General features: G+C 37.2%; 2 protein-coding genes across 7 annotated transcripts in view; one reads left to right on the forward strand and one right to left on the reverse strand.

Moving 5' to 3' along the window:
* Positions 1–12,631, reverse strand: part of aux (cyclin-G-associated kinase) — a 348,262-nt gene that overhangs the window by 106,338 nt on the left and 229,293 nt on the right. The window lies entirely within an intron of this gene.
* cno (adherens junction formation factor afadin) overlaps positions 1–12,631 on the forward strand; it is a 75,369-nt gene that overhangs the window by 31,680 nt on the left and 31,058 nt on the right. For all 6 annotated transcript variants that reach the window (XM_089736607.1, XM_089736608.1, XM_089736609.1 and 3 more), the window contains 3 exons: positions 2,012–2,190; positions 5,431–5,598; positions 12,417–12,544. In XM_089736607.1, coding sequence (XP_089592733.1) covers positions 2,012–2,190; positions 5,431–5,598; positions 12,417–12,544 — 475 coding nt within the window. The remainder of the gene's footprint in view (positions 1–2,011; positions 2,191–5,430; positions 5,599–12,416; positions 12,545–12,631) is intronic.

Genomic DNA, 12,631 nt, shown 5'->3' on the forward strand with positions numbered 1-12,631 from the left:
GCGGTGGTAGATTCTGCGAAGCACGGCTGTCCCTAGGGCTCTTAGCAACAACAGCACGTTTGAGCGCCGCGAGTTCACCTACTAGTTCGGTGAATTTAGAATAACCCCTCGAGGTTACTAGAATAGGTAGGACAAAAAAAGTCGATACGCAAACATGCCCGATGCGCTACAGAATCGAAGCAGCCCCATCAGTTTCCCAAATGCATCGTTATACTGTATACGTATATAATGATATACCCGGCGTTGCCCAGGTCATCTCATTTACCACGATAAAAATTATTTTTGCATAAATCCATGAGCTTTTGCGTGAATATTAGTTACAATCGTCCATTCAAACTTTTTATAAATATTAAGTAGGATATTTTAAGCCTAACAAATAAGTCATAAAGATAACATAAATTATATCAGATCTCTTGAGATATAATAAAAGCTATTCATTGGAATAAGGTCAGAGCTGTTGACAGAGTCAATCTAGTACTTACTACTGTTTATTTAACATTGTTTTCACTGATCCGTATGCCGCAGCCGCAAATTGCGGATCACTGCGGACTACGTACGGTTCTTTAACACTCTTATTTTGAAATAAATAAGCTTGGCCGCATGTTGTTGAGTAGATCCATTTCTATGACTGTCCTGAATGTTTTAGTTTCTTTTTCTGATAACAGAAATGCCATTATTGAAACTAAACATTGAAAACGTAGTTTTAATTCTTTTACAAAAATCTGAACGTTACCGCATTGTAAACAGGATTGATTTAAAAAGTATGTAATAAGTATGAAAGATTTATTGTTTTTTTATTGATATTGTAATTGATTTTTATTGATATTGAAAAAATATCGATGAGGACATATTAATTGTTCATCACTATTATATCTATAATTTTAATTGGTATAAAAGTTAACATGGTCGTATGTGTATCATTTTAGAAATTTAATTCGGTAGGACATGTAACTACGAGAACTACGTAGACGGAAGCAAAATACGCGCGTTCCACACCTGTATCTGTTTTTCAGAATAAACAAATAAGATGTAGCGTTTTTGCGTAGCCCGTAGCTGTTCTCGTAAAGTCGGTAGAGCGGTACGACAATGTCGACACTAATGATGTTGACACTAGAGGCGGGCTAAGGTGGGCTCGACACTCTCCCTCGTGCGGCTTGCCTCGCGCCTATCCCGCTCGTCTCTTCGAGTGCACTTACCTACATATACCACTAAATGTACTCGAAGAGATGCTCGAACTGTGTTTACTTCCTTTATCGGCCTTATTGCCAATGTCAGTGCGCTCTTCCTTTTATTTTTCTCTGCACAATTTTTATTCACAAAATCTACTACACAAAATATCTCTAATTATCCTTTTAGCAATTGTGTTGTTTTGAGTAAGCCTACACTAATGGAGTTGAAATGTAATCAATACGTGAAACCTTAAACGTTGGGCGTCCTAATGAAAAAGTAAACTTTGTTTTATTTGCTAAACAGGACGAAAATTTACCAAGAAAGATTCGATTACAACTTCAAACAAATAGGGATACACGATAGGAAGCTGTTTTTCCGTGTAATAATGCGCACACAATGCTCTATTTTCCATAATATTTCCAGCATTATGGAGATGTTTTTCTGTTTTTTTTTTCCGGTATGCAGTGTCGAAGTCGTATTATGGTAAAAAATAATATTAATTTGGTAATCGATTATAATGAGTCTATACTAATATGTAAATTTACAGTGGTTTTTACGGATGTTCCGTTATAACTACTGAATCTTGCATTCGATTGACATGAAACTTGGTATCCATGTAGAAAATACACGTACTTAATGGATAGGCTAATATTTCTATGAGTGTTGGACTCTTTACACCAGTTGCGGGGGCGTTAATAATGAGAATCTTTGTGGGGGTGAGAAATAATAACGTTAATTTTAAATGCCCAGCGAAGCGGACGGGTACAGCTAGTAAAATTTATAATCGTTGTAAGAATCATATCTATTGTTGAACTGATGTGTGTGTGTGTTTGTTTGGTAGGCTCTATCATGTTCCACGTGCGGCGGCGTCCGGCGGACTCACAGCCACGGCGACGGAAGAAGAAGGTCGGCACAGGCACCAACGGGCGTCCAGGCAACGAACCTTTACTTCTGGAGGTCGCGCCCGACGCCACGCCTCTAGAGAATGGACGCAGAATCCGGATTACCGATGTCGTCGAGGTAAATGTCGTTCACTACGCGCCATCTCAATATGATTATTTATCACGTTTTTATAGTCCAGACTTAACTGTAAAGTACAAACGCTAAAATATTAAATTGTAAAATTAAAAATAGTGTTGACAATAGAAATGACAAACATGTTATATCTTTAGATAGGTAATCATTAGTCATTTCACCATCATCACATACGTAAGCAACCGGTCATTGAAGTGGTCAAGCCTCTGATGATGGTTTGTTTTTTAAACTTGTGCTTAAACTAGACCATAACGTTGCTCCTATGAAAAAATTACACCTAGCTAAGAATGTATAATAGTATCATTTTAAAATTTGATATTTGGATAATAACATAACAAGCACATCGGCTACATAGGTCCGAAATCGTTAAATCAATACAACATCAAAGCAAAATACTGTTTTTTAAAATGTAAAAATCTCATTGAATTCCGTCATGTACCAAATTTTGTACAAAAATTTAATTCTTTCTCCTCAGAAATGTTTAATTTAGTATATTATAAAATCAAAATAAACATCATCCAAATTGATTTGTAAAATTTAATTAAGTCTAGCATTATGTTACGGTCCATAGGTTTTTCGTCCTTTGTATATTACATTTAATGCCAGATGCGGTCGATAAAGTACTACAGCGTTTTCATAAGTAATGTTAATAACGAAAATTCACGCTTGTCTGGAGTTGGTATTACTATCTCGTTATTCGGATTAAAAGAAGATGTTAGCGTTAGGTCAAAGGTATGTAATCTAACTACAACGGCAGCTTTGTTAGCTATGGGATAATATAGTAAATGTGATGTTGATACCACTCTTTTCTTTTAATGACAAATTCACTTAAAGTAGTAAGGTAGTTTTTGTCATATCTACTTGTATATTATTTCCATCCCTCCCTGTTTCTGGAACGATGCGATCACGTATTTGAGTATAAAAGGTGGGGTGGTTAGGAGCTGCTGTACTTTAGCCCACTGAGTTTCTCACCGGATCTTCTCAGTGGGTCGCGTTTCCGGTCCGGTGGTAGATTGTGCGAAGCACGGCTGTTGCTAGGGTTCGTGTTAGCACCGTCGTCAAGTTTGAGCCCCGTGAGCTCACCTACTAGTTCGGTGAATCTAGGATTACCCCAAGGTGACTAGAATAGGTAGGAAAAAAAAGGCTGTTGTACAACATTGAGTTCTCGACTTCATGTTCCGGGGTGGATGGAGGTATTAATGGTATTTATAACTCTGTTGACCACATACAATGAGTATGTCTGCCCATCTAAAATAATTTTTAATGTGACTTAGCGTTTTTTTTTCGGAATCAAATATACAGACATTGTTCGTCATTCCTAATATGAATATCACCTTTTTTTTCGTAGCTCTAGACAAAAATTAAGTAAATAAATCGTCATACACATTGTATTAATACGTTTTTTTACTGCTTAGATGGGTGGACGAGCTCACGGTTCACCTGGTTACCGGAGTCCATAGACAACATAAATCCATCCATCTTGAGATATGAGTTCTAAGGTCTCAGTATAGTTACGTCAATTACGCACTCATTTGTATTATATGTTTTATACTATACAAATTTGTATTATATTACACATCACGTTATAATTACATTCGGGCATCAGCTGCATTAGTGAGCTGGCTCCACAGTACGCGCGGCAACAAATTAAATTACTTATGTTAATGTAACACGTAACATTCCTACAAGTCTTTCGCATTATTAATGTATAAAGCTTTTCCACAAACGCGCTCTCTCAGTAATCAGCGGGGAACTTAAGCATATTAACTCGTAGATCCGAGTAATCGCGTAAGAACAGAAAACGAAATTACAAGCGTACCTACGACACTAATTCATCGAATTAGTTCATTTCGAATTACTGGGTCTGTATAAAAATCAAAATAAAAACGGCGTTGATTGTGAGATTATGTAAAAAAAATGCTTCAGAAATTATTGGTAGGGTGTCTTGTGAGCCCGCATGGGAAAGTACCAACACACTGCCTATTTCTGCCGTGAAGCAGTAATACGTTTCGGTTGGTAGGATGTGACAGTAACTACTTGTTCGTAAAACTGAGACTTAGAACTCTAGTCTCAAGGTTGGTAACGGCATTTACGTTGTAGTTGCCTATGGGATCCAGTAACCACTTAACACCAGGTGAGCTCGTCCACCCATATATTCAATAAATTAAAAGATCCTAGAAAAACTACTTTATTTAACTACTTTAATTAATTACATTATAAACATTACTTAATCTTTCTCTATTTGATTGAATTTGATGCTAAAAGTCTTAACTACTAGAGTGCTCCGAACATAAATAGAGCACTTTGATAGAGAGACGCTCACGGCACTAGAGTACTAGCAGTAATAGAGTAATGCTGCAACTCTCATGTATCATCATTTAATATCTCGCCAATGATATACATTAAACAATAACAATAAACTCTAAAATAAAAGAATAAGCGTTCAGTGTGCAACGGTCCATTAAAATAAATTAGTTTAACTCGTGTTTGTTAATTAAGCAGATAAATAAAATGGAAAACCTATGTGTAATCATGAAAATTTCGTCATGGTCTTTTCAGTTTGTTTCAGTGAAAATTAATCAATACAAAGGTTTATTTCCTTAAAACTCTTTATAAGGGAACACTAAAGTGTCTTCCACCGAAAGTGGTTTTGCTCGAAAGACCAACTGTCGAATGTTATTGTTCAGAATTTGTATAATAATATATCCAACCAATCGATCTGAATTCCAGAAAGACTTAGTGTCCTCTGTTTTTATCTTACCCTCTTTTTGGCGTCGATAACCATTCAAATAAAACCTGTACATACAACAGATATGTTAATAAAACCCTGGTGACATTACCGTTCTAAGGCTGTTAGAGTAACTTATTATTATTTACTTATATTTTCAAAATTGTTTCCCTAAATGAAGTTCACGAGCGATATTAGTTTTGAAATTTTTTTTTTATTGCTTAGATTGGTGGACGAGCTCACAGCCCACCTGGTGTTAAGTGGTTACTGGAGCCCATAGACATCTACGACGTAAATGCGCCACCCACCTTGAGGTATAAGTTCTAAGGTCTCAGTATAGTTACAACGGCTCTCCGCCCTTCAAACCGAAACGCATTCTTGCTTTACGGCAGAAATAGGCGGGGTGGTGGTGCCTACCCGCGCGGACTCACAAGAGTTCCTATCACCGGTAATAATTACGAACTGAGCAAATACTAATTGTGATTTTTTTATCGTAGGTTGGTTCGGGAAATGGCACCGCCCTGCAGCTGTACGGACCGTCGATACAATCCCGGCATTGCGTGGTCGCTCCCGCTGACGGCGGCGGATACACCGTGACTCCGCTGCACGCGGACGCGCAAGTCTTCGTCAACGGACAAAGGATCATGCACACACAGCGATTACAGGTAAATTAGGCTTTAATTAAATTTAAAAGCGGGTTTTTTTTTTATTGCTTAGATGTGTGGACGAGCTCACAGCCCACCTGGTGTTAAGTGGTTACTGGAGCCCATAGACATCTACAACGTAAATGCGCCACACACTTTGAGATATAGTTCTAAGGTCTCAGTATAGTCACAACGGCTGCCCCACCCTTCAAACCGAAACGCATTACTGCTTCACGGCAGAAATAAGCGGGGCGGTGGTACCTACCCGTGCGGACTCACAAGAGGTCCTACCACCAGTAATTACGCAAATGATAATTTTGCGGGTTTGATTTTTATTGCACGATGTTATTCCTTCACCGTGGAAGTCAATCGTGAACATTTGTTTCGTTTGCTGCACACAAACTCCCATGCGTCATACCTGGATACCGGAATAATAAGGTTTTTAAGGTTTTTTGGAACGAAGTTCCTTATGGGACGATGCGGAGGGGTACCCTAACCGGGAAAAAACATCCGTAACGTAAGATTTTTATTAGTAATGCGCACAGTGTACGACTTAATTTTGTAATAACGTACAAATTAGTAATGCACACAGTGTACGACTTAACTTTGTAATAACGTACAAAAAATAACATATTTTTTTATCATTCATTGACCACGATCTCAGAGCGTTCGTTTGCGCAATACACTAACTCATATGCAAACAACCGTGAATGAAGTGTACCGCAATAAGTTCGCACGTTACCGAACGACCCTGGGTTGTTGCGAAACCTCTAGTTTTATTTTCTTTATACCTCGAATAGAACTTAAAATTAATATTTTTATGATAAGGAACCTCGTTCCTATCCGGTGTCCCACGACACCACATATCTTTTATTTTTAAACAATTCGTATTAAACTTAATAGCGTTCTAAAATAAAATTTTCCAACTATATTCAGATATTCAACGACTCATTTTAGTAAAATAAAATAAAGGCTTATTTTTTTATTATTATTCTTGAAGTGTGCCAATGAAGTAGGAATATCAAAAGTATATTTTAACTCTTTTATAGGGCATTTCAGTACGAATTGTGATCTCTTTCGGACTCAGTTTGAAAGGTTTAATAAATCAAACAGGAATAGAACCTTCAAATATCTATAATTTAAATTTCTAGACAATGACTTCTGTTTCTCCGCACAACGTTCACTATTGAACACGAGCATTACTTTATATATACTAGATAGAGGTTTTCTATTCGAAAAGTCCTGTGAAAAAAACCCAAAGCAGTGGACTGCGTGGATTGCTTTTTTTTTGTTTATGGTGATGGACAGACGAATGAACTGTTCGCTGATTGTTAAATGGTTACTGGAGCCTTTAGACACCTTATAATCGGATGACTGCATCGCGATAGATAGATCTAGGATGGCGGTATATACCCGTGTACTACCACTATATTAATAAGTTTTTGTATTAAATGAAACTGATTAAATGAAATGAAAACATTAACTCGATACTTAAAAAATATTCAGCTTCAAAATATATTAATCGCCGAATATATTTAATCATTGCAAAAACGAGTGCGATCACTTTTCTGTTCCTAATTGAATTTTCTCCTGGTACGTCAGCCTCGCAAGCTACATATGTATATGCTCTCTCGATACTTCACTCTATACAGAGATGCCGAAATCTCATCTACGTCACTCGGTATGTTCTGGTAATTGTTTTTTTAATTTATTGCTTGGTTGCGTAGACAAGCTTACGGCCCACCTGATGTTAAGTAGTTACCGGAGCCCATAGACATCTACAACGGCTGCCCCGCCCTTAAAACCTTATTATTAGGATTTTTATCTTGTCTTATAATTAGGATTTTTTATTATTACTAAGACGGGTGGACGAGCTCACGGTCCATCTGGTGTTAATTGGTTACCGCATAGACATCTTAAACGTAAATGCCGCCACCCACCTTGATGTATGAGTTCTAAAGTCTCAGTTTTTTGTGTTTTCAATAAAATTAATACATTGTCATGCATCCATCACTAAACAGTACTCATACCATAATCGACAGTAGACAAACAGACAATGCCTTAGGCATTAAGATCGCCACTATAATCTATGTGTATAAAGCATAACAAATTATAGAACAAGAGTAAAGGGTAAACAAAATAAATAACAAACAAACTATTACCAAAACAAATTCTCAAATCATATTATCCTGTTTTGTGCCACCGATGTTGTGATGCGATCTATGCGTGCTACTGGTTCGTCAGCCCTCATATATGTAGGTTAATAATAAAGCTTAATTTAAAGCCGTGATAAACAACGAAGTCTCGTCTTGGCCGAAACATTATGTACGCTTATGTATATATGTACATATGTATGTTTCGTACTTACGAATATACTCGTAATACACGTTATTTATAAACAAGTTGAATACGAAGTATGAAAAAGCTAACCATTTAAACTTAATGCTTCTGTTGGTGAGGTATTCTTGGTATTTGACCTTATTTAACATTCTTTTTTATTTAAGTATGTTTGGTAGGTACGTTCTATAAAGGTAATCAATTTTACCTAAAGAAAATTCATTTCACAATAGAATATTAATATTTGTCAGTTGTCCAACTCTTCGCACACGTGCATTTTACATCTGTACCATTAACATTGTTACTGCCAATTGAGAGCGTTAATCTAATTTCAAAGCAGAGCGGGGATTGATGTTTAATGTTGCCACACCGTAGGCACTTTAAAATGAATAAGTTAGAAAAAAAAAACCAAAAACGTTGAACGCTTCGCAAATATTCGGAACACGTTTACTTTGAGAAAATTGGCTTGTTACCTTTTTATCCAATGTGAAAGCCTATTTGTTTCCGTCCCCGAGCCTGTTCGAAAGTCCCGAAATTGGGTAATTCTTTCTGATGCTTTCAACGAGGCTTGAACTGTATGTCTTTTTGATGTTACAATAATACATTGAAGAGCAGAATAGTAATGGTCCACTGGTAGTAGGGAAACCCGCATGAAATCGCACGTGTACCACCACCGTGCCTATTTCTGTTGCTAAGTTTATGTCTCAAATTGGATGGCGGCATTTACGTTGTTCGCATGTATGGGTTCCGAAAACAACTTAACAGCATATGGGATGTACATTCGTTCAACCATGTAAAAAAAAAACTAAACTAGTTCCTGTACGAACGTAAGCGCTTTGCGTTTGATGCCCGCAACGATCCATTTAACTCTTGCGAAACATCTCGTCTCGAACTATAAAAGCACTAGAGTTTTAACGGCTGAATTAAAATATTAACGAGCACTAAAAAGGTTTATTTACCTCTCCTTTTATAGTAGTGGTAAATACGTATTGTTATTAAGCATACAGGGCGCCTAGTTTTGAACATCTGTGTGAAACTGTGTTTTCAGCAATTGAATTTTGTGGTTTTGAATCACCAGCTACAGAACGACCGGTGCGGTACGCGGTAACGGGCTGGATCGAAACGTCCGTGGCTTGTTATTTAAGACGGACGATGTATTCACAGTCATGCGCTTAGGTCGTGATTCTATCCTTGGATACGTACCAATTTTACTCTTATTAATTACGAGACCAGTATGTGTTCATGAAAAACAAACAAAGCAACATCATTGTGTAATAAAATAAAAGCAACAATCTTGTCAATTTGCGTTCTTACATATTAGCTGATTTTGTTAGCTTGCATGAGTCTGTCCAACCCGACGTATGTATGTAGGTACTTGTGCTGGGAACTAGTCATGTTTCTGTTTTTATGTCTGTTATGACAATACAATTAAACATAATTTTCGGTTTCGATGTCTATATATTTCGGTAAAAACGACTAAGCGACTTGAGTTATTCTACCTATAAAAAACAGCTAAAACTGTCTGTCTATCGTCTGCTCACAAGACCTCTTGGTAGGACCTTTTGTGTGTCCGCACGGGTAGGTACCACCACCCTGCCTATTTCTGCCGTGAAGCAGTAATGCGTTTCGGTTTGAAGGGCGGGGCAGCCGTTGTAAGGGGGTTTAACCACCTACCGTGGGCTGTCGGCTTGTCCACGCATCTACGAAATAAATTAAAAGACAAGAAAATGGTAGCATAAAAGAAGACGCAGGGGAGAAGTCGAGGTTGGAGGCTTGAATATGTAAGATTACAAATCAGTAACTCATTTGTTGCATACATATATTAAAAAGTATGAATCTTTGATTCTGGTGGTAGGTGGTAGGTATTAACGGCCGTCTGGTGTAGTGGTAAGTGACATGGTCACTACACAAGGGGGTCGCGGGTTCAAATCCCGCCAAGGGAAGGTATTTGTATGATAAATATAAATGTATTTTCCAGGGTTATGGATGTATATTAAATATGTGTATGTGTATAATAAAAAATCTTACATTTATTTCCGTCATCTGGTACCTGTAACACAAGTTCTTTACGAACTTACCACGGGACCAGTTAACGTGGCGTGATTGTTAGTAAATATTTATTTATATTTATATATATGAAAAAAAAGGTAGGGCGTCATGTGATCTGCGCGAGTATTTCTGCCGCAAAGCAGTACTACATTCCGGTTTAAGGGGTGGGGCGGTCGTTATAATTGAGAATTACAACTTGTTTCAAGGTGGATGGTGGCAATTCATTTTGTTATGTCGATGAAATCCGGTAATTACTTAACACCAGATAGCCCGTGAGGTCGGGACCCGGGCTATAATGACCCGGATTATGCGATAAATAAAAATGAAACATCGTGGATTTGTTAAACGTAATTTGAATTTTAAAAAGCACTATAGTAAATTGTAAATTTTATTTTTGTACTTACTGTTAGCAATAGTTAGCATAAAGCAAATATTGAAATAACGAAAGGTACCTATAGTTTACTACATCGGTGCAAATTCTAAATGAGAAAAGCTTTGCGCTAATTAATACCACTATATTTGTAATTTATTATCTGAATTGAATCTGCAAAAGCTTATTTAAAAATCGCTGCTTTTGGAAATAAAAAACAAAACTAGTTATTTACTTTACAACAAAATTTTATCCTATCTAGAAAAGTCTGTAAACGTTAATGCTGACCCAGTAAAATACATTAACTTTCATTATACATACTCGTTAAAATACCGTCTAACTGTGGGCCTGTTTCTTATCAATTCAACGATGAAAAACATTTTCCGCTTGACGGAATACGGTCATCACTGCAATCTACAACACGACGAATAACTTAACGTCAGAATTATTCATATATTTACATACTTGAATGTGTGAAATTGCCAAATTTCTAAAACAAGTTATCGCTTTGTGGGTTCATCGCGACATTTCACTTAATACGCGATATTTATCTTTGTAATTAAAGGTCCGTTTTATTTGGTACTAGCGACCCGCCCTCGCTTCGCTTCGGAAACATTAAATTTTATTATTGATAGCTGAGTCCCGCGATGCTATTGTCGTACCGCGGGTGAAGACGCGGGGCGAAGCTAGTCTAAAAAAAGTAGCGTAAGTTACTCCTTATATCATCAGCTACCTATCTATTAAAGTCCCGTCAAATTCGGTCCAGCCGTTCCAGAGATTAGCCGGAACTAACAGACAGATAAAAATTGTAAAAAATGTTATTTTGGTGTATGTACCGTATATATATTTATATGCACGTACCAAAAAGAGGCTATTTCAATATTACAAACAGACACTCCAATTTTATTTGTATGTATAGATTACCATCAACAGTTCGATGTTTTACTTTACTACGACTTCAATTAAGTTTCCTCCATTCAAATAGCCAAAGAAGTTATTTTGATATTTTTTTCCAAAATTTTAACATTAAATGCAAAAAAGTCGCTTAAACCAGATAGCCTTTGCACCTCTCGATAAAACGCTATTTAAAAAGTAACGTACACACGTATTTTTATGGTGTTCTAATTTGAAAGTAATCGTAGACTTTAATGTTGTTACGAAATCACAGGAACAACGTTTCCTTTCCCCAATGAAATGTCGTTAGAACTCTGACTCAGAGTAATTGTATCGGACGTTATTTTCAGAATTTACGACATGCGTTGGACTGTAATTTTGATCATGTCGATCGCTGATGTTTAATTGGCAGTCTAAAGTGCGTATTAAGTTAAAATACGTGGGAGATCAGAACAGATGCTTAAACGTTCTGTTGTAATGCTATGCTCTGCGTTAAGGTTTTTAGGATGTACCTACATATGTGATTGAAAAGAAATTGTATATAATTGCCTTGTTTGTTGTTTCTCGATCGCGTTCCGATTTGAGGTCCTATTCACTTGAATCATGGTTACAGTTGCTGTTGCCAATTTAGGTAATATTTTTTCATAGTGAGCACTAACTACTACTACATTACCAATGTTCCATGAGTGACGCGAAAGCAATTTCAACAAAGTGTGTTTTATAAATTTAGCTAAAGTCACTAATACAGAGCGTAGTAGCGTGCGTTTCTAATAGTTACCTAAAAAAAAAACCGAAATAAATACGTTTCAACAACTGAATAATTAACAACGTTATCGTGTGACAGAGATCGTCGATTGTTTCCTAATTGCTGTGTTCGTGACTTTTTTTTTATTGCTTAGATGGGTGGACGAGCTCACAGCCCACCTGGTGTTAAGTGGTTAGTGGACCCCATAGACATCCACAACGCAAATGCGCCACCCACCTTGAGATATAAGTTCTAAGATCCCAGGTATAGTTAGAACGGCTGCCCCACCCTTCAAACTGAAACGCATTACTGCTTCATGGCAGAAATAGGCAGGGTGGTGGTACCTACCCGTGCGGACACACAAAAGGTCCTACCACCGGTAATTACGCAAATTATAATTTTGCGGTGTTCATTTTTATTATGTTTTTTTAATGTATGTCGCAGCACGGATGTCTGCTGAAATTCGGGCGCGTATCGACGTTCCGTTTCGTGGACCCCGCCCAGGAGAACTTAATCAACAGGAACTTGGCTCAGTCGCAGTCAAACTACGGCTCCGGATCCATATACGACAGGTAAGACTCCGCGCATCCCAATACAGCTTGTTTCTTACGTGTTGTGATTAGTTATTATAATACCCTTTGTTGAACTTAGTTAGTTTC

The sequence above is a fragment of the Bombyx mandarina genome, chromosome 22 (genome assembly GCF_030267445.1).
Source record: "Bombyx mandarina strain Sakado chromosome 22, ASM3026744v2".
In the NCBI taxonomy this organism is placed as follows: domain Eukaryota; kingdom Metazoa; phylum Arthropoda; class Insecta; order Lepidoptera; family Bombycidae; genus Bombyx; species Bombyx mandarina.